The sequence below is a fragment of the Talpa occidentalis genome, unplaced genomic scaffold (assembly GCF_014898055.3).
Source record: "Talpa occidentalis isolate TD23 unplaced genomic scaffold, MPIMG_talOcc4v2.1, whole genome shotgun sequence".
Classification (NCBI taxonomy): Eukaryota; Metazoa; Chordata; class Mammalia; order Eulipotyphla; family Talpidae; genus Talpa; species Talpa occidentalis.
In genome coordinates, this window is record NW_026555331.1 from 145,737,041 (window position 1) to 145,759,578 (window position 22,538).

Genomic DNA, 22,538 nt, shown 5'->3' on the forward strand with positions numbered 1-22,538 from the left:
AAACATTAATTTTTCTCTATTAAGTGTGTTTATTCTGGGCCTCCCTGGTGGCATAGGGGTTAAGTCTCTGCACTATCACCACTATGGCCTGAGTTTGATCCTGGCCAGGGAGCTGACCCACATATGACATAGCAGACCTCTCCTGTCTTGCCGTCTGCTCCCCTCTACAGTGTATTTCAGTAGATCTGCCTGTGAATCCTCTCATCCCCTGCACACTTGGCCTACACCCATTCTACACAAAAATAAATAAATAGGGCCTCCCTGGTGGCGCAAGGGGTTGGGATGCAACCTATGAAGCTAACTGCAGCCACTGCAGCACAAGTTCAATCCCCAGCCTTTCACGAGTGCAACCCACATGGCACAGCAGACCTCTCCTGAATCACCCGCTGCTCCCCTCAACAGTGTATTTCAGTCAATCTGCCTGTTCTGTTTCCCACTCTGTCTCTGGTGAATCCTCTCACCACCACCCCCATCCCCACACCTCTGGCCTGCACCTCAGCTCTGTATACATAAAAATAAAATAAATCTTGAAAATAAACAAACAAATAAATAAATAAGGACCTCCCTGGTGGCGCAGGAGTTAAAGATGCAGTGCTCTCAAGCTATCAGCAACCACTGCAGCACAAGTTCAATCCCCAGCCAGGGAGCTAAACCACATGGAACAGCAGACCTCGCCTGTCTCACCAGCTGCTTCCCTCAGCAATGTATTTCAGTAGATTTGCCTGTTCTGTTCCCCACCCTGTCTGGTGAATCCTCTCACCTCCTGTACCTCTAGCCTACACCCCAGTTCTTATATGCATAAATAAATAAATTTTTAAAAAATTTAATAAATAAAAATAAAATTACTGATCCTAGGAAATGGTTCAGCCTTAAAAAAAAAAAAGAAATATATTCATAATGTTTTTTGTTCTTAAAATTTCTGTTTTACCTGTATTTGTTGCCCGGCTTTTATTTTCTGGTTTTGTTAATATGCATCTTCTCCTTTTTCTCACTCAGTGTTATCAGAAGTTTGTCCTTACTAATTTATTTTAAAAATCATGAATTTTACCAGGTACATTTATGTTTGTATGTTTCTCTTTGATCTGTTGTTTTTTGCTGATATATAGTGTCCTTTTTTTCTTTATGATTTTTTATCCTAATATTAAATTTGATATTTTTATCCTGAATAATAATGTATATATTACATTTTTATTTACCTACTCATCAGTTGTTAAATGGACTGTTTCTACCTTTTGACCATTTTGAATACTGCTGCTGTGGGTGTTTGTGTATGAGTTTTTGTGTGAATATATTTTAATCTCTCTCAGGTGCATATACTGACAAGTGGATTCACTAGGTCCTATTTCGACCTGGTTAGTTTTTTGAGAAACCACCAAACTAACTTAACCATTTTATATTCCCACCAGCCATGTATAAGGGTTTCAATTTCTCTACATCCTCATAAGCCCTTATTTTCCCTTTTTTTTGTTTGTTTCTTACAGCTGTCCTGATAGGAATAAAGCAATATCTCGTACTTTTAGAATTAGCATTTCTCCAGTAATTAATGATGTTGAGCTTTTTGTGTGTTTACTAAGGACTTAGTATATTAAGTAGAACATTTATATTAAATAGAAGAGAACTTCTAGGAGAGTTTTATCTAGGAGAGTTTTAAGAGGCCCTTTTTGCTGTACACTTACCAGGGCCTTGTATGCCTGCAAGTTCTTTGCATCCTCATATTTAATAACTATTAGTTATTGAATTTTCCTCTATCATTTTGAGAATAAAACATTCCTTTTTTGTCTACATTGTCTCTGTTGAGAATAATAATTTATAGTTAGTTTTTGGGCTATCTGCTCCTTCTCTCTAGAAGCTTTTAGAAATTTGTTTTTGTCTTTAACATTCTTAACTTTCACTGTAATGTGTCAAAGTTTTGGTTTTCCTGTATCTTGTTTAGTGCACCATGAGAACTTTGAAGGACCAAGAGTCTTCACAAAAATTATCTTTAATTTTTTAAAGTCTTGTTGATGATTTCTTTAGATATGCTCTTCTGTATATCCATTTTCTCTCTGGGGCTCACTTTAAAGCTATTGACATCTTTATCATCATCATAATTATTTCCTCAATGTTTTTCATAAGTTCCATCTTTTTCCAGTACCTTCTGAAAAAATTCCCTGAATTGAGAATCGGTTATTTTCAGCTATGTAGTCATTCCTGCTTTTATCCAATAGTTTAGGTTTGTTCAAATATTACAAATTTCATACCAGTATTTTTATTACTCTATATAATTGCTTGTTCCTTATTATCTTATCTCTGTGAGATCTTTATTATGCTTATTTTAAGATCGTGTTCTGTCTTGTTTCATTCTTGTCTAGTACAGTTTGTTTCACTGTCTCTTTTGTTGTAATGGTTCTACTCAAATACCTGATGTTTTTTTCACCTGGGAGCTTGACTGTTCTGGGCTTACCAGCCTTCTTAGCTGGTGTGTGCAAAGCAGGGAGACTAGGATTGGGACCCCAGCGCATGCTTTAAGAAGTGGGAGTGGGGCCTCCCTCGTGGCACAGGGGTTAAAGACATGGCGCTATCAAGTATCACCAGCCACTGCAACATGAGTTTGATCCACACCAGGGAGCTGACCCACATGGGTCAGCAGACCTTTCCTGTCTTGCCTGCTGCTCCCCTCAGCAGTGTATTTCAGTGGATCTGCCTGTTCTGCTCCCCACTCTGTCTCTGGTGAATCTTCTCACCCCTCACACCTCTGGCCTACACCCCAGTTTTTGTATGCATGAATAAATAAAATAAAGTGGGAGCATCAGGGGCATTTCCCAGAGCGAGGCACCTGAGTGAGACCTTGAACCCACTATGGATCCCATCATGCAGTCTAATTTTTGTCTATGCTCTTGCTCATGGTGGCTTATTTCTCTGTTTGGTGACTCCTGGTTATGTATTCCACACTTTGGAACTTTGGGTATGACACGCTCTGAGACCTGGATTTAAAGTCTGTTCCCCTGAGAAATACTTGAGTTTGCTTTTTCCGGGCTCCTGGGAAACTCACCAACTCAGGACACTTCAAATTGAATGTTCAGCTGAAGGGTTTGGGGCAAGGATGAATTTCACGTTGTGAATGGTTGGTTATTGCTGGTGATCAGGAACTCTGGTAGGAGGCTCCCCCCACGGCCACCCACCCTGAGCTGAGAGCGGGAAGGGCTCTTCTTACAGAGGTCAGCCATATTGCTTGTCATTCCCAGCAAAGGTCAATTGTTGGGGCTTCCCTCTGTCATCCAACTTCCCAGCAGGCTGTTCTGAAGCTTTCTTTCCTTTGACTGCCTCACGCAGATGAAAATCCAGCCTCGCGACAGAGGTCAACATAGACCCTCAGCAAATGTCGCTTTTAGTTACCACCCACTTCTCTTCCTTCCAGGCCTCTGGTTAATCTGGCCGCCTTACTTCCCTGTCAGCTCAGTCATGCCGTGAAAGAAATGTTAGTAGTTCTATATTAATTTCACATTCACACAGTCCAGCTCTTAAGTCAGACTGTCACATGTCACCTGCAGTGCATCTGGTGAAAGGGCAGGCGTTCCCTGAGGACAGGGCTTGGCAGTGGGGACTCCCTGTACTAAAATGGGACTCTTTCTGTGTCAGTTTCACCAGAGACCCCAAAGGCTGAGAACAAAACAGTAGGTGCCAAGTCCGTCCACATCCTAAAGGGAGGAGGAGCTAATCACCCTTGTGCCACATGCTAAGAGATTGTGCAGCTGGGAAGCACCAGCTCCGTCCTGGGAAGGATGAGCTCGGCGTCCACCTTCAGGCCTGGGAGAGACTGTGAGAGAGGATTTCTCTGGAAGCAGTTGTTCTGTCAGTATGCTGGACGTGTGCCCTCTTCTTCCCAAGCAGGAGAGGGTGGAGGGTGTTTCCTCCCCACCTCATGCTAAATGAGGGGGCGCTTCAAGAGAAACATTTGATGATGTGTCCTGTCCAGTTGGCGGGACATGGTTTGTATCTGACTCGCTCCTGAAGTGGAATGGCAAAGTGTAGGTGGCTAGCTTCTTGGGAAGACGAATTGGCAAGAAGGCTGCATGCCCCAAGTTCCTGACTTCCTGTGAGCCTGATGCAGTTTTCAAGCAAGAAAGCCTGTTTTGGCCTTTTGGATTTCAAGAAACCCAGCCAAAGGGAACACCTGAGAGCACCTCAGTGGAAGGGCGGCCGGAGACCAAGGGGCCGGGGCAGGAATCCTGAGTAACTAGAGAAGGTATGGCTGACAAGGCCCTCTAGGTGAGACGTCCTGGGTAACGGAGAGACGCAACCCGGAGGAAGTACCGCGAGGAAAGAAGCAACGCCAGAACCTGCCACTTCTGGAGGACATGCACACCAGCTGCCCGTCTGCTGGTCAAGCAAACCTCTTGCTTCCCTCGCTCTGGTAGGAGAGCAGGCCCAGGACAGCGCTAGCAAGTGAGTGGGAGGTGGTGTGTGAGGAGACCCAGCCCATGACCCCGCCCACGCTCAGCTCTCCAGGCTGGGAGAGGGAGAAGAACTCAACTCACTGACAGTAGAGGTTTTGATAAGACACTGGATGAGACTGACTAATGTAATAATACCTAGAAAAAGGACTTAATTTCCCCATAATGATGATGATGATTTAGCCTGTCTGTCACTATCCATTTCATCAGGCCCAAAAAGCTCAAATCGTGACACAGGTTTGTAGAGCACTGGGAGAACATGGGAGAACCGCTGCTTTCTGATTCTGCCTGGCAAGTCCTGTGAACAGGTCATCTCTGCCAGCAGAGCTCAGAGGGAGGCGGGAGGGGCTGGCGTGGCCTCCAGCCCCTACTGCTCCTCTCCGGCCTCTGGCGGCCTCCGCTGGCGGTGGGAAGAGTGTTACTGGAGTGGTTTGGAGTTTTAATGTTCATATAGACTGGACTTTCTTTTTAAACCAAAGAAAAAGCAAGTCATCCTGTTATTTCCTGGAAAAGCTACGTGAACCGCCCTTGATGTGAGGCTGGAGGACTCGGCCAGGAAGTTCACAAACAGCCTGGGGAGAGGAATAAGTTTATCTCTGCTCACTGCGGCAAGTGCATCTTGCTTGTTCACAGTTGCATTTACTTCTGAAGATTGTAATGCACTGCAGTTTACTTGCTATGGGATGTTTTCAATGAGCTTAATTTGATTCGAAATAAAACCTTGAGAGAAGAGAAACTACTGTGTACTGGGAAGCAGCTGTGAATGTCCTGTAACCCACACAGAGATCGAGTGATTATTTTGCTAAAAAGTAGTTGCAAGAGTTGTTAAATTTAAAAATTAATTACCTATTTTTCTTTTGAAAAAGAGGCGTTTCTCACTTTCTGTCCTTTCCTGTACTGAGCAGAGGCTGTTGGGAGGATGCTGCTGCCTGTTTTTTTTCTGTGGGGGTGGGTGGGGTCAGCATCCACTCCCACATCCTTCTATGCTATTCTCTGTCTTCCAGGGACTAGAATCATGGAAAAGACATTTCCCAAACTCCTTGCCTGCAAGCTTCTGGCTGTGATTTCTTTCCGCCTGTGTATTCATGTGAGATTTCATACATGGGAGGAAAAGCGGTGTTTGTATTTCCCTGGCAGCAACTAGCAAACCTTAGTACACACTAGACCTAAGGTTCTGCAGTTGCCTCCGGGCATTCTCGGGACTTGATCTGGGGCAGCTCTCATCAGCAGCGGGGTTCCCTGGTTTTTCTGACCTGGTGACAGCAGCCTCCTCTGTGTTCTCTGCACTGCTGTGTGATGGTGCACCCCAGCCTCCGTGGCAGCTCCCCTCACCCCTAACTCCTGCATTCGGTCCTTCCCAGGGTGCTGTGAGCATTTGCTGGGGAGGCCTGCAGTGGTTTCTCTTTCTCTAAGTGAGCCCTGATGGATACAGCTGCCTCGCTGGTATTTTGAAAGAAATGCATATACTTCATGGACCCCTTTCAGTTCAAAGTAGTTTTTTTAAAGCTGTAAGTTGAGGCATGACTGTCGCCTTTTCTAAAAAGAAACTCATGGAGAAATTTGAAAATGGATGTGTAGAAATGTTTATCACTATGTGATTTGGTTGCCCAAAACAAATGTATTAAGCCAAGGTTTTCAAAATAACATATTGACTTACATTGTTTTCAGTAAAATAAACAATAATCATCTTTCTTGACTGAAAGAAATTTTTTACTGTCAATAAAAAATATTTTCAAAATATTGTTGATTTCATTTTTAAAACATCCTTTTTTCATTTTATGCATGTTTTATAATGTATATATACTATACTGGTATAGTAATATATAGGACTTAAAAATGAATGCAAGGAGGCATAAGATTTTTACCCATGTTGACATCTTTATTGCTAAGTAGTATTCCACTGTATGGATATACATATATTCATTCTTCTGTTGACAGGCATTTTAACCATCTATTATTTTAAACTAGTATCACACATTAAGGGTGAATATAACTATGAAATCATTTCTTTTACAGTTAAACTCATTGTCGGGCCTCCCTGGTGGGACAGGGGTTAAAGTCTCAGCACTATCAAGCTATCAGCAGCCACTGCAGCACGTGTTCGATCCCCGGCCAGGGAGCTACCCACATGGCGCAGCAGACCTCTCCCGTCTTCCAGCTGCTCCCCTCAGCAGTGTATTTCAATAGATCTGCCTGTTATGCTCCCCACTCTCTCTGGTGAATGCTTTCACCGCTTGCACCTCTGGCCTACACCCCAGTTCTTGTATGCACTGATAAATAAATCTTAAAAAAAAAAAAAAACAACTAATTGTCAAGCAGTCAACACATCCCTAAGCAACAGCTTGGTGCCTCGCCCGGCTGCATGACAAGGCTGGCTTGCCACAGCCCACAGAGCCAGCTGATACGGAGACAATGCGCCCAGCGGGTCAGGCCATTTATTATTTACAGACAAAAAAGCAAGATCAGGATGGTGTTCACTCCCCAGGTCTCTAGTCCCACCGGAAGACACTGGGCGGGAGATGACGCATGACAGACACAGGAGTAATGCTGCAGCTGCAACCAAGGTAGAGTGAGATGGAAAGTTCCCCACTCAACTGAGATGGGAAAATGAGAACTAGCCCGCGGCAGTCTCCCCGAGTGATGAGAAGCTGCTTCATGGTAACTCGAACAGGCTGCTCTCTGCATCAAGAGCAATCACAGAAAATACCACCTGAAAGAGGGGAAATGGATGTTGGGGGTAATGATAGCCTATATGGAGACATGGAAGCTTGCCAGGATGCCGTGGCAGGGCTGGTGCCCTCTATGCATCTATAGTCTATAGTATCTTAGTTCACTGCTGTGTCAGCAACACCGCACTGATAAAGAAAAGAAACAGGAGTTCTGTTAGGGCCTCCCTGGTGGCACAAAGGGTTACGTCTCAGCACTATGAAGCTCTCTGCAGCCACTGCAGTGCACAAGTTCAATCCCCAGGCAGGGAGCTGACCCACATGGTGCAGCCGACCTCTTCTGTCTCGCCCGCTGCTCCCCTCAGCAGTGTATTTCAGTAGATCCACCTGCTCTGTCCCCACTCTGTCTCTGGTGAATCCTCTCACCCACCCCCCCCCACCTCTGGTCTGTATCCCAGTTCATATATGCATAAATAAATCTTAAACAGGATGCTGATCAAGAGCAAGATCCTGGCCCTTTTATTAACAGAGAAAAAGGTGGGTCAAGCTGAACAGTGGATTTAGAGTTTTAAAGAGGGTGAGTCCGCTGATAGACTCCCAGCCCTCCCATCCATGGCTCCAATCTTATTAACAAGGTATTCCACTGATCAGTCCTTGGGATGCAAAGTACATCAGTCCACACCCGCCCCCATGCACCCCGGCTTTCTGGGTCCTATGTCGTGATGTATACCTATTGCCCCAGGGCCATCAAGTGTCGTGCTCTTGTCTAACTTGAAAGGAGCCTTGTACACCCACATCTTAATTCACAAGTTGGACCAAAAAGAAAAATACCAAACCGGCTTGGTAGTCAAGTGACTAGCAGAATAAGTTTGTGTAAGCTGCTGAGTTTAAGACTGCTCACACATTTAAGAGCAGCCAAATGGTTCCCAAGGTCACTATTTCATCATTGGAATCAATTCAGAATTGCTTTGCCAAATGATTTTCACTACACTCATGTTAGGTAGATCTAGCCTGGTATTCAGGTTTCACCTCTGTAAATGATACAATTTTCCATAAATTGTGTTACTGAGAGCTATTAGGAGCAAAAGAAGCAAACAGTTTAGGTTCCTGAATGTCTTAATGACTGGAATTAAGGTAGCAACTGAAGGAGCTGCCTTAGTGTATCAACAGTCAAGGAGTTGGGCCTCCCTGGTAGTGCAAAGCATTAGATAGCAACAGAACGGAGCTATCCGCAACCACTGCAGCATGAGTTCAATCCCTGGCCAGGGAGGTGACCCACATGGCGCAGCAGACCTCTCCTGCCTCGACTGCTGCTCCCCTCAACAGTGTATTTCAGTCAATCTGCCTGTTCTGCTCCCCACTCTGTCTCTGGTGAATCCTCCCACCCTCCACACCTCTGGCCTGTACCCCAGCTCTTGTATGCATAAATAAATAATTCTTTAGAAAAAAAAAGTTAGAGCCATATCCCCTCTGAACAGGGCTGATAGCACCTGCGGGTACTGTTCTAGAGGTATCAGTTCCAGGGTTGGCCCCAAAGACCAAAGTGTATCAACATAGGGTCTACATGTCCCAACAAGCTATTCTTCATGACCACCCAGCTAGGTACCAAACTCCCCAAGGGACTGGGTTCTATCACTCTAGACTCACTTGGAAGAATTCTGCTGGTTTGTTGGGCCAAGGAGAAGTGCTATACAAGAACTCTCGGTATTTGAAAATATATAGTGTACTGAACAGCTAAAAAAAAAACCTAAAACACGTAAACTTCAGAAAACTTTAAGATACTGGGTGCTGAAACGAGACCTATAATGAGGCTGGGCTTTTGAACAATCTCTCATGCTACATGAATAAAAACAAAGCAAAGCGGCTTTTTTCCCTAGAAAGTCTGTACATCTATTTTCACTCATGCTTCTTTTCATCTCATCCCTTTTCCTTCTCAACCTGGGACCTGACAGTGGTCTGCAGCACTGTTTGTTTGGTCTACTCTACTTCTAACGTTTTAATTAGTGGCCAATCTCAAAAAAGGAAGATGCAGAAAGATTTTTTCAAATATGGATTTCCAGGTTTTCATGGGGAAAAATGACAATTGACAGAGGCAAATACTGGTGGTTTCCTATCTCACCTGCTTTACTCATGAATGTTCCTGCCATTCCTCTTCCACTGGAGTTGTCATTCCTGCCCAACAGCTTCTATCTCCTGGCCATTGGGCCCAAGAGGTTGCCATTTCTTGTAGGAGCCTCGAACTAAGCTGGCACGTGTGCCCAACAGGGAGCCGGCTTGGTGAAGAGCAAACTTTCCTCTTAACCGGATGGTTTTTAGAGTCAGCTAATGCCCTAGCCTGATAAGGAGATGCAAGGATAACAGGAGCTACTCATGCTCGAGTAAATACAGGTGCACCCGAAGCTGAGGGCCTCGAAGACTCTGCCCGAGGCCCCCCAAGAGTAAACAGGATTATTGGTACAAGTGCCAGGGAAAGGGAGGCACTCGGAGGATGTGGAGAAAGAGAAGATCAGACAGGAGGAGCCGAGGGCGGGCGGGAAGAGGGAGACACGGGTCCAGTGACGGCCCCGGTCACGGAGGCAGGGGCCGGCGTCCACTACTGTGGAACTCGACCTCAGCGGCCCTGGGGAGGCACTAGGAGCCGTTAAACGTGGGGTAAGGTCGCTGACGCCCACAAAGAGAAGGGAAGGGACTGGACCACGTTCCAGCGTCAGGAACGGAAGCCGAACGCGCACCCCTCCCGCCCCGCCCCCCAGCCCCAACGGGTCCACGCCCGGCCCCGTCTACACCGCCAGCCGCCCTACGGCCGGGACAGACGTTCGCACCCGCCGGCGGCCCCACGGAAATGGCCTCAGCGTTTCAACCGGAAACAGAAAATGACCCCGGCGGACGCCACCTAACGGCGGGCTGGCCCCGAGCGAGGCCCCGACGCCCGCAGCACCGGAAGGGGTCGGCCGCTTCCGGTAGAGCCCGCGGCGCGGAGGCTCAGAGGGCGAGTCTGCGAGATCCGGCCCCCGTGGCCCGCGCGCCCGGCTCCGCGACGTCGCAGGCCCGCGTCTGCGCAAGCGCAATGCCCACCCCGCGGGCCCACGCGCACGTCTCGCCGTGCGCGCGCCCGCGCTCCGCCGGCGCCTGGGTGCTGCTTCGAGGGTGAAGCTTTCCGAGCTGTACGCGGGCTTTTGTCTCTGAACTACAACTCCCAGCATGCCTCGGCGGTGACACTGGTACTCGCTGTGGTATCCCAGGATAGGTTAGAAAGAAACTTAAATGACAGTGACGTACGAAAGAGGAAAAAAACTGAATACGTTGTTAAAAGGCGTCGTTCACAGAAGCCCCAGTGGCCTAATGGATAAGGCATTGGCCTCCTAAGCCAGGGATTGTGGGTTCGAGTCCCATCTGGGGTGATCAGTCTTTTGTCTTTAAATATTCTTTCCTTTCTTACACAATTACATATAAAACACCCTGAGTTAGTTTCAGGTCTTTCACAATGGGAAGCGTGTATGTACCTTTATTAGCTGTTGGGCTACAGCCTGCGACAATAAGCACACGCCGCGTCTCTGAGCCCGTGGGATCTGGGGGACGGCAACACGTGTTATTTGAATATCGCTTCCAGAAATCATTCAGATACAGCTCAGAGTGTTCGGCTTTAACGTGACACCCATCCTTCCAGGCTCGTTTTTACTCGACTCGGTAGTCGGCCAGCCTGGGGCGTCTTAAAGGGCCCAGCCGGGGACGGGCGCCCTGTTCCCTCGCTGGGCTGGTCAGACCCCGGCCCTCGCGGACGCTCGTCTTTCGTTTGCTCTCCTCTGAGCGCCTGGGGGCGCGTCTCCGCGCTCGATTAATAAGGCTCCGCAAGAAGGGAAGCGCGACGACGGCGGCTGCGCGCTCGATGGGCGGGGCCGGGCCGCCGGCCGGGGCGTACCACGAGGCGCGCGCGGGCGGGCGGGGCGGCGGGAAAATGGCGGCCCTCGGGTCCCCCGCGCGCACTTTCCGGGGCCTCCTGCGGGAGTTGCGCTACATGAACGCGGCCACGGGCCGCCCGTACCGCGACACCGCGGCCTATCGGTACCTCGTGAAGGCTTTCCGTGCACACCGGGTACGGAGCCGTGTCCCGGGGCGCCGCGCGTCCTCCCCGGGAAGGGAGGGGGCGCCGGGCCTGCGGGTCAGCCCGACACACACCCCGGCCCGGCCCGGCCCCGCCGCCCAGCCCTCGGCTGGCGCCCGCGGGGGGGCACAGGCACCCTGAAGGGGAGCCGCCCCCCAGGATTTCATTGGCTGGGCTTGGGCTGGTTCGCGGGGAGAGGGGAAGGGGCCGGGGGGAGCGCGGGGAGCCCCAGCGCCGCGCCCCCCGCGGAAGCGGTCCTGGGGAGGGGTTCGTGACGCCGCAAGCTAATAAGGGGAAGAATATTGAGAAACGTGATTTACTTACGTTGTGTTTTCTCCCCCACCGAGAGGATAGGGCCTTGCAGAGCTGAACTGCAGGCCGAACGGCTTTTTCCTTCTGTAGCAGATAAATACGGACCCCTGGAAGGCCATTCTTGGGGCATTCCCTCGGGAGGAAACCCACACACCTCCCCCGCCCCCGCCCCCGCCCCCTAGGCCGGCAGGTGGAAAATAGTTTCAATTTTTCCCATGGGACGCCTGAGGCTCAAGGACTTGTAGAACAGCTAGAACTTGGATGCCTGGTTCCCAAAATGTGCTCCCATTTGACGGCTGCTTTGGAGTCGTGGGTCTGGCTTGGGTTAAAGTTGCAGCCTTTCTCCAAGACAGTAAGTTGGAGTCAGCTTGGGCTTCAGGGAGCAGTGTCGGGAAAGGGAGAACCGTTATGCTGACTTTTGAATATCTGAGCCAGGGAAGTTTGCGTGCAAAATGTTAGAACTAAAATTCAGGTAGTTTTTAAAAAGGCCTTGGTTAGGACTAAATACTGAGTATGATGCGCGTGGGCCCTCTTAAGAAGTTCGCTGAGGAACCATACAGGGGATGCACTTAGAGTGAGGAAGTGGTAAGGGAGCAGAAACTGGACTCCTGGTATAAAAAGAGGGTGTCATCAGGAGGAACATCATAAAGCTGGGACTTGAAGGATATATTGGAGTTGGCAAACAGTTGGTGTTGGGAAGATGATGATCCAGGTGAAGAAGGGGGAGAAGTGATATTGGCTAAACTTGGGGTGTGAAGGGTGCAGTGAGGTAGTGTTGGGCAGAAATTTAACATTTTTAAGAAGGTGACAAGATTGTAGTTGTACCTTATGGTGGCAACGTTATTTTTCTTGAGAGGCTTAGTGATGGCTCTGAAATAGCTTGAGAATGCATCTGAAATTCATGCTAAAGTTTTTGTGGAATGTATATGAGGATGCGGTGTGCTTTGTTTCTTTCTAGCTCAGCGCTAACTCAATAACCATCTATGCCTATTTTTTGTCTCCTTTCCCTAGCAGAGGGGTTCTCTTAGGGAGGAACCTTCCACCTTTCTACTCAAGAAAAAGAGCTTTTTACTTCATTTGGTCTCTTGTAACTCACTTACTGTACATACATGTTGCACACTCCTCTCTCCCAACTCAGGCTTAGCTGAATGAAGATCAGTGTTCTCTCTTACCCAACATACAATTCTTACCAACCTGGGCTGATACAGTAGAAATGAATGTTGTCTTTGTTGATCTTTGACACTGGTGCTATCATAAATTTTTAATGAAAAATTTGATTGAAACATAATTTGTTTTATAAGTACCATTTTCACGTGATCTGATAAACCACACATTCTAGTTTTCAGATTCCAGTCCTAGATATTAAAGTAAAGGTCAGGAAAAAGGTGATGTAAGCAGTGGTAGCAAAGGCGTGACCCACATTTGGACAGGGCTCCAGTCGTCATCTTTTTCACCTTCTCTGCCACTTTTCTCAAAGTCTTAGAACACAAAACCAGGTAAGGATAGTGCAGAACAATCTGGAAACTATGGTAAGGAAAAAATAAGGCGTGGCGTCATTGGGGACTTTGAATGAATATATTAAGATCAACATAATCCAGTTTTATGAGATGGATAAATTTTGAGAGCAACTATAATATATGCTTATTTCATATATAAAATCATTTTGTTAATGTTTATTACAAAGCTTTTATTTTTCATACAAAATAAGTTTTTGATTTTCATTGAAATGGAAAGGCATGTGCAACCTAACAAAGTCATAGCAATGTAAAATAAAGCAGCCCTTCATTTGTGTGAAGCAGTGTGAAAGGGTATTCCTTAGGCAATGTTAATGATCACTTACTTGGTTATAGTTCCCCCATTCACTCACCACTGAGTCTCTCTGGGCTTTAGTTTCCTCATTTGTAAAAGAGAAGTGTTGAAATGAGAGGACATGTTCCGGTATTAAAATTTGAGGCAAAACTCCTTGTAATAACTCTTCAGCTGGAGACCAGTTTCTGCATCAGTCATGCATGCGTCTGTGGTAGGTAGGGAGTACACATGTCCACATCACCTCAGTGCAGTTTACTTTTACTCTAGATCATGTCTGCTGATTGCACAAGCCCTGTATCTGATCTTGCTGCTTTTCCAGGTCACCGGGGAAAAGTTGTGCAGAGCCCAGCATCAGCTTCATTTCCAGGCTGCCACCTATCTCTGCCTTCTGCGCAGCATCCGTGAACATGTGGCCCTGCATCAGGAATTTCATGGCAAGGGTGAGCGCTCAGTGGAAGAGTCTGCTGGCTTAGTGGGTCTCAAGTTGCCCCATCAGCCTGGAGGAAAGGGCTGGGAGCCATGAAATTGGAGCTTCCTGGATGCTGCCTTCATTCACGGACTTAATAATTTCTACCAATATGTATTTATCATTAAATTTTTTTGAAATTTAGGGGTTTTCTCTGTAATTTTGTTGACCGTTTCTTAGGTTTCATCTTTACTCTCAGTGAATTTATTGAACTCCATACTCTAGGCTGATTGCCTACTTGATCAACTAATATGTTTAACATATTCTCGCTCCCTCACATTATTGCATGGACATGGATAGGTTATTAATATCATTATGCTCTAGTATTAATGTAATGTTTTATTTGGGCAAATTGAAGAAAGCCAAAGGATTAGGATGGGTTAATGTTATGATTTCCTTTGTTGTTACAAAATTGCATATATAATAAATTTTTTAAGAGTGATTTGAAGCTGAATTACCTTATGAGATAAACACTGGATTTTAAGTCAGGTAGACCTAGGGTTTAATCCCACCTTTATAATTTACCAGCTGTGGGATTTTGGGCAGGTTACTTGATCTGAGTTTGTTCCCTCTTCTGCAAAGTGAATGCCAACAAGGTGTAATTGCCGCGCAGGGTGGTCAGGGATTCAGTTAAAGAAATGACAAACAGACACACTTCAAGAAAGTGTAAATCTGAGTGCTCTTTATTTTAGTCAGTGGTCAGTATATATATGTTTTTTCTAAAGGCATAGGATCAGTGAACATCAAAGAAATCAGCTTGCTCATAGGTTTAGCTTATCATTGACAGGGCAGTGACTTATGTCCAAAATACATCTGGACCTAGCTGCATTCCTAAGTAGACAGGCTATTAACTCTTTATATTTTTGTTGTACTAACTACTACTACTACGACCTACTTATGTTTACTCATAATTAATTGTCATGGGTGAATTTATATTATAATGCAGTTAATATCAAAGGTACTAAAGTTAAGCACATAATAGAAAGATTATTAAACTAACAATTCTATTATAACACAGTGTTTAGTAATGTTTCATTTGCATTAGCCTAATTATTAAATTACATATGTTTTCTAATTAGCAATCAATGACCAGAAAAAGGAAAGATTTTAGAGAGACAGTTGTAGCAAAATAAAGTTTGTGGGCCTTGAGAAAGCGAGATAAGGTTCCAGGTGGTCAGCATTTCTTTTAATCATCTTTGTGGCAGCTTCTGGTGGTCGTTATCTCTTGGCAGGCATTCGGCTTCTCTGCATCTTAGGGAGTTTGCTGTTCTCCCCCTGCGTGCATGGTTCCTTGCCCACACCGGACCTCAGGGACCATGGCAACAGCCATTAGCCCTGAGGGTCACTGCAGGGGGAGGTGCAGCAGTAATAAATGAGAATAATATTTGCATAGGACTTGAAACGGTATATGAATACCTCATAAAATCCTACTGTTTCCATCTTTTTACTACACTGCCACTGTTTTACTGTGAACCCTTCTCTAAGCCCTACCCACCAGTCTTCTGCAGTATAGACAAGTCCTTATGGTTTAAATAATTACAGGCCATTTCTGTCTATATCTAGTCAACCTGCCTCTGATTTATGGCCTTATTAAAAATTAGCTGAATTTTAGAAACATTGATTCTGGAACACAGCCTGCATTAGTGATAAACTTTCTCTACTGGGAACCCACAACTCGGGGTCCGGAGACCTTGGCAGTGTGTTCAGTTATTGTTCTGGTTGCAGGTGTGATGTGCTTTATCACATCCCTTCACTTCACTCTCTTATCCTCTCCTTTAAGTCCTCTGCCTGAATTCTGTTAGCACTTCCATATGCTCAAGCCTCCTCCAACTAAAAGGCCCCTCTTGAATCTATTGCTACTGCATTACTTCAGACCTTTTTCTTACCTCTCGCATCTCTTCTCTGAACCACTGCCTTCCCACACTGGGCTATTTAACTCCAATTGCTCTCTATAATCAATCCATTTTCTACTATGCACAGAGCTGATCTTGTCACTCTCCTACCTAACCCTTCAAAGTTAAACTTTTTGAATTTATTTATTTTATGCATATAAGAGCTGGGGTGTAGGCCCGAGGTGCAGCGGGGGTGAGAGGATTCACCAGAGACAGTGGGAGCAGAACAGGTGGATTGACTGAAATACACTGCTGAGGGAAGCAGTGGGTGAGACAGGAGAGGTCTGCTCGGTCATGTGGGTCAGCTCCCTGCCTGGGGATCGAACTTGTGCTGCCTTGGCTGCCAATAGCTTCATAGTGCTGAGACTTAACCCCTTGTACCACCAGGTGGCCACAAAGGTAAGCTTTAACAAGGACATCCAAGATCTGGCCCTACCATTTTTCCAGGAGTCATGTCTTGCAACATTTTGCTGTCCCTTATGTGTGGAAAGCTCTTTCCCCTAATCATAGCATGTTAAATTTCATTTTCTGTTTCTCTTAGCAAGTATTTCTTGATCATGGTATCTCCCCTGCCAGGTAAGTATACTTAAGCATTTCTGAATGCCTGTTTGTCACTGACTCGTATCAGTATCCTTATCTTGTTATTTTTTTTTAAAAAATTATTCATTTATACAAGCACTGGGTACAGTCAGAAGTGCGAGAGATTGAGAGAATTCACCAGAGCCAGAGCGGGGAGCAGAGCAGGCAGAGTGACGAAGTACACCGCTGAGGGGAGCAGCGGGCGGCAGGAGAGGTCTGCGCGCACCATGTGGGACCCTCTCCCGGCGGCGGGGGATCAAACCGGCGCTGTCAGAGGCTGCGGGCAGCTTCACAACCTAGCGCTCAACCGCTGCACCACCAGGGAGGCCCCTTATTTTTTTATTCTTAAAAAAAGTGAAAGTGGGGCCTCCCCGGTGGCGCAGTGGTGGAGCGCTGGGTTGCGAAGCTGCCCGCAGCCTCTGCAGCGCTGGTTTGATCCCCGGCTGCTCCCCGGCCACCAGAGGAGGGTCCCACATGGCGCGCAGACCTCTCCTGCCGCCCGCTGCTCCCCTCAGCAATGTACTTCGGTCCTTCTGCCTGCTCTGCTCCCCGCTCTGGCTCTGGTGAATTCTCTCACCCTCCTGTGCTTCTGACTGTACCCAGTGCTTGTATAAATAAATAAACAAAACAAAGTTAAAAAAAAAGTGAAAGTGTCCTTTTTCAAATAACATGATTTGTATACGCTTTTTGCCTTTAATTACTCCATTTTTTAAATTTGTATATACTTATTTGCTTTTATTGAGGTAAAATTAGTTTACAACAGTATGATTCAGGGGATAAGTTCATACCTCTTCCACCATCAAATCATAGTCCTTTACCTAACTCCTCCATCAACCATCTTGCTCAGTTCAGGGGTGGCTCTTGCTGTTTCTCCTCCCCGTAAACTTTGGATGTTTTTGTATTTTATTTTATTTATTTTTTTTAATGCATTTGCAATTTTCTGGTGAAGGCTTGCAGTTTTTTTTTTTTTTTTAAAGATTTATTTATACAAGCACTGGGTACAGTCAGAAGCATGGGAGGGTGAGAGAATTCACCAGAGCCAGAGCAGGGAACAGAGCAGGCAAACTGACGAAATACACTACTGAGGGGAGCAGCGGGCATGTTAGGAGAGGTCTGCATGCCATGTGGGACCCTCGCCCCGCAGCCGGGGGAGGCCGTTTTTTGTATTTTAACTAGAACTTTTTCTGTCTATACCGTAGTGTTACTAGTACCCCTGCTTGTCTTTGGTGTTAGGGATACAAAATGCATGAATGTTTACATTGCAAGACTATGTGTAGGGAAAATAAATTTGTGTTGTTCTGAACTAATGGGAGATTAATCCAAGGAATTTTGTAATTCACCTGACTAAAATGTAATTTATACAGATCTTGAATTTTTAAATCTACATTTAAATTAATAGGAGTCATGTTTGTAAAATTTGATAGTAGGTATATGCTGATACCCTAAGAATAACTAGTATTAAATTTTACTATTATAACTTAAATATTTACTATATATGTTTATAAATTACAATAAAGCACAATGATGGTGCTCTGGACAGGTAGTAATGTGTGTTACTTCTCCCCCTTCCTAAAAAAAAAGTATGTTACTTGTACTTACTCTGATTTTTAATTACCTAATTTCTAGTATGTATAGACTAACCCTGCTTTTATGTAAGTTCCTGTATCGTTATGAATGTTCCTTGCTCCAGAAGAATATCATTGTTAGGATGTACATATAGATACATTTTTAGAGGTTTTTCCCAGTTCTAATTCTTTTACTAATTGTACTTTGGATTAACCCTTCAGTTGAAGACAACTGAAAAAAGTGAATAAAACATTTTTTTATGCTAAAATCATTAAAGAGATAATACTGAGTCAAACCTCGAGAGAAGATAAGAACATGTAGCATATAAACGCACATTTTTTGCTTCAGGTCATTTGCCAATTTAGTAGCAATGTTTCAGTACTGAAATTGAGCTGTACTTTTGGTGGGTTTGGTGGGCTTGGAGGCAGAAGGCAAAATGCCTACCAAGGTAGGTACTCCAATATTATACCCGCTTGAAAGTAGGAACCTGAAATTTACCCTCAACCTGGAAGTGAAAAAAGTCCTTGATGCTTTCATCCCACATTTTGTCACTTTGATGGTCAAGAAAAACAGGACTTCAACCCGTATTATGATGATCCTTAGCTAATGTCTTCAGTTACCTATCAAGAGGAAAATAGTGGCCTCACTGGCGGCGCAAGTGGTTGAGTGCAGTGCTGCGAAGCTATCTGCTGCCTCTTCAGCACGGGTTTGATCCCCACCTGCAGGGGAGAGAACACATGGTGTGCAGACTTCTCCTGTCTTGCCCACTGCTCCCCTCAGCACTGTATTTCTGTCAGTCTGCCTGTTCTGCTCCCCACTCTGTCTCTGGTGAATCCTCTCACCCCCACACCTATGGCCTGTACCCCAGCTCTTGTATGCATAAATAAGTCTTTAAAAAGAAATAAAACTTCTGAAATTAGAAGGGGGGAGGGTAATAGAGTGATTAAAAGGCAGGGACAAAAAGGTGAGAAAAATAATGGGTGAGAAAAACAGACAAAATAAGAGCCTTAAATCTAAACATGAGCAATTACATGAATATTAACAAAATGCTTCAATTAAAGACAGTAAATATAAGATTAACATAAAAATAAAACCCCAGCTATATGCTGTTCATAAGTGGTACAAATAAAGCAACCATAAAGTTGATACAAAAACTAAAATCTTGTAAGGATAGTATTTTTCAGGAGATTATACTGTATGTAAAATAAGGCACTGTCCTCCAGGACCTATTAGTACATTTTTCTTTCATTGCAAATCACTTTCAAAAGAGTATTCCTGCAGTGTATGTGGAGGTGTTTGAACTTTGAGTTCTCTGAGTAACTGGAGAAACACTTGCCTCTAAAGGAGTTTACTGAAGACGTGATTCTAAAATTTTTACTAGCCCAAGTATGCATTTAAAGGGACCTTGGGACTATGATTGCTATTTCATGTTAAATATTTAGTAATCTTGCTAATAAGTTTCAAGGTGATGCAGACGCAATTTCAATGTAAAAACTTACCATTATTTTTTCAGAGTGTCTAGGAAACACCTATGGCTCAATTTAAGGAGAATTTAATCAAAAAAGTTCTGACACCAGGATTAGGCACTGTTAGCTCCCTCAGGTCCCATAACGATGCTATGAGGTGTGTTTGTTTGTTTCTTTCAGATGTGCGTTTAAGAAATAAATTGCCGACAGTCCCAGTTAGTAAGCTGGTGGCCCAACGTTCTGAACGCAGGGTGCGGGCCAGCTCCGCCACCACAGGCTGCTTTCAGGTAAATGCTGCTGCTGCTGCGGTGACAGGGCCTTACTCAAATGTATCTCTGAAGCAGGAAAGAAAGTCTGCGAGCACCTCCCCTTTCAGATACTGCTGGAGGCCCACGGCTCCCAGTTTAGACCCGCCGCTTCCTGCGACTCTCAATGATGATCAACCCTCGCGGACGAGAGGGCCTGTCTCCTAGCGAGTCCGCGCGGGTGTTGTTTCCTGAACTTGACTTATCCCAGGTCGGGGGGGGGGGACCCCACAACCCCCACGCACAAGGGAGGACACGGGCCCAGACGCCAGCGCCCGGGTCCCCGAGGCGGGGGCCGGGCGAGGAGCGGGCCGAGTCCACTCGGTTCCGGGTGGGCCTGAAGCGAGTTCATCGGTGAGGCCTCGCCAGGAAACCGCCCACGTTGGCTACTAACTCAGCCGAGGCCCCGGGCACGGGCCCCACGTACTCCCCCCCGGGCTGGCCCCGCGGCCCTTTGGCTAACTCGGGGCCGGCGGGGCGGCCCCGCGCGCCGCACGGGCCGCATCACCGCCGCCGCCAGCGTGCGGTTTGGCGCCTCGGGCGGATCCGGCCCGGGGGGCGGAGGAGGCGCCCGTCTCGCGAGATCTGGGAAGGGGCGGGAGAACCCGCGTGCACGCGCCCGAGAGCCGTTAGGGCGGGCCGCGGCCGGGCGGCGCGGGCGGGGCCAGTGCAGTTGGACGCCAGTTGGTGGAGGCCCTGCGGGAAACGACTCAGCGCGAGGAGCGTGCGCGCGCACGGCGGCGGCGACGAGCGGCGTCAGCGCCTGGCGGGGGGGCTGACGGCTTCTGGCGGGTGGCAGTGTCGGCGGAGAGCGCTTGCTTAGCCCGTGTCGCCTCAGGCTCAGGAGCCGGGCGGAGAGCGAGGGAACGGGGGTCGCTCTCGGGGGCTGCTGCTTTCCACGTCCGCGTCGTCGGGAGAAGCGCAGCCCGGACGCTCCGGCCGCCCCTCCGGCTCCCTTCCCGCACGCCTCGAGGCGGCGGCAGCGGCGGCGGCCACCGAGGCGGCGTCTCACCTTCCCCCACCCCTCCCCCGGGGCCCCCTCCCGCCCGAAAGGGCCCGGTGTGCGCCCCACCCCCGCCCGTCCGCCCGCCCGCCCGCCCGCTACGCCGCCGCCATGTCGGCGCAGGCCCAGATGCGCGCGATGCTGGACCAGCTGATGGGCACCTCCCGGGACGGTAAGCCGCGGCCGGCGCCGGGGGGGGGAGGGGCGCGGGCCGGCGGGGCCGGGCGCGGGGGCGCACCTGGGCTGGCGTGTGGGCCTGAGGAAGGGGCTCCCGGAGTGGCAACACGCGGGCCCGGCTCCCGTCCCAGCCAATCGGGGCCGGGCGGGCGGGCGGGGGGCGGCGACCGTGCGGATTGGCGGGAACGGCTGCCAATGGGGTCAGGCGGGGCCTGCGGCCGCGGGGAGCGCCGGCGCCGGCCGTGTTGACTCGGCCGGGACGGGGGCGCCCACGTCGCTCGCGCGGAGTTGGGCGGCCCGCGCGGTCGCCGCCGAGGTGCCTGCGGATCGCTCGGGCCTCCGGCCCCAGGGCTGCTTCCTTCACCCCGAGCTTTGGGATCCCCCCTCGCCGCCGCCCTCCTCCAGGGAGAACTTTGTGCCCACCCCCCGCCCGGGCCCGGGCCCCCTCCGCTCCGGGCCCCCCCGGAGCCCCCAGAACCTCCCTCCCCCTGGGGCCACCATCTGACCCAAACCATGGTTTCTTGAGGCGGGTGTCTTTGACCCCATTTTATGAAAAGATTTCTGGCCTGCTCTTTTTTTTTTCTCCCCCCTCCCCCCCCTCCGAGAGACCTCCATTTTGTCAGACAATTTAATAATAGAGGCTTTGTTCCGTAAATATTGACAAATCTTGCATGTGCCCCCAATAGAACCATTTGGAAAATTCGGTGCCCAGTGAAGTGGAATTGAGGGCTTTAACGATCCTTCTAGGCATCTAGGTTAGCATTTGTATAGAAGACCACAACTTGCTGCACATCTTTTTGTCATAAAGAGGATTTCTAAGGAAAAGATGAAATGCTGTTGCTTTTTTGGTGGCGGTGGTTAGTCATGGACTCTTTCAGATTCAGCTCCAGCCCATATCTCTGTGGAGGGAAGGACTCAGAAACAAAGCAAGGAACTTGCTCTTTTTTGTATGATGCTTATTCAGGCAGTTTTTAAATTATTAAATGTTTTTTTTCCTTGACAAGTTAAATTGCTTGAGGTAAGAGAAAGGACATATTTTTGACAGTCTCACCATTTACTTGAGTGCTTTGCAGAAAAATGTGTCAGATTAAAACATGTATTGGATTCAGGTATTTTTAGCAGCGCATGTTTAGAACGGCTTTTTCAGTATTCACAGTTCAGTGTTAATAAGAACCACATTGGGAAATTTTCTCTGTGGGTAGATGGCAGACCTGCTTGTGCAGAGAGTGGAAGGTTGGGAAGGAAATGAACATTGTGTAATAATTCCTTGAAAATTTGATTGAAAATGCCAGGAGAGACAGTTTTTACCCTGTATCATTTTTCACTTTCAGATAAGAACGCTCATTTTATAACTGCAGCCTGTCTTCACATTGCTCCTTTCCCAGTATGAGACGGTTTTGGGAAGGGGCTTAATCCATGATCTAAGCGGAAAGAATAATCCATCTTTGTAAAAGTTACAGAACTCATTTAATACTTTACACGATCCTTCTAATCCCAAATAGATACCACTTTTGGTACCTTCTGCTTGAACGGAATTTCCTCATTTTACTGGGAAGGGTAGTTGGATCAAAGAAACCACTATTACCTGATAAATTTCCAAACAAGGCAGCCAATGTAGTGTTGCAAAGCTAAATTTAAAAACATACATATAAATATTCCTGCATGTGTAGTCAGCAGAACATGGATTTCCTAAAATCCCTTCTGCTTTGTATACAACTTTATATTTTTTATGTGTCTTGTTACTGGATTTTTTTTTTTTTTG

General features: G+C 47.2%; 1 protein-coding gene and 1 non-coding gene across 13 annotated transcripts in view; both read left to right on the forward strand.

The window, feature by feature from the left end:
• The first annotated feature begins 10,427 nt into the window (after window positions 1-10,427).
• Window positions 10,428-10,500, forward strand: TRNAR-CCU (transfer RNA arginine (anticodon CCU)). Its single transcript has one exon. It is a non-coding gene; the product is annotated as a tRNA-Arg (tRNA).
• Window positions 10,501-11,053: 553 nt separating this feature from the next.
• The window catches only part of LUC7L2 (LUC7 like 2, pre-mRNA splicing factor), a 69,109-nt gene continuing 57,624 nt past the window's right edge, over window positions 11,054-22,538 (forward strand). For 3 of the 12 annotated variants that reach the window (XM_054692707.1, XM_054692705.1, XM_054692708.1), the window contains exon 1: window positions 20,754-20,771. Coding sequence is in view for 4 of the 12 variants with exons in the window: in XM_037514291.2 (XP_037370188.1) it covers window positions 11,055-11,192; window positions 13,642-13,762 (259 nt within the window). In the remaining 8 variants the exon portion in view is untranslated. Of the gene's footprint in view, window positions 11,193-13,641; window positions 13,763-19,428; window positions 19,579-20,331; window positions 20,772-22,538 lie in introns of those variants that run through there. The other 9 variants (XM_054692714.1, XM_037514300.2, XM_037514291.2 and 6 more) reach the window with 8 other exon arrangements.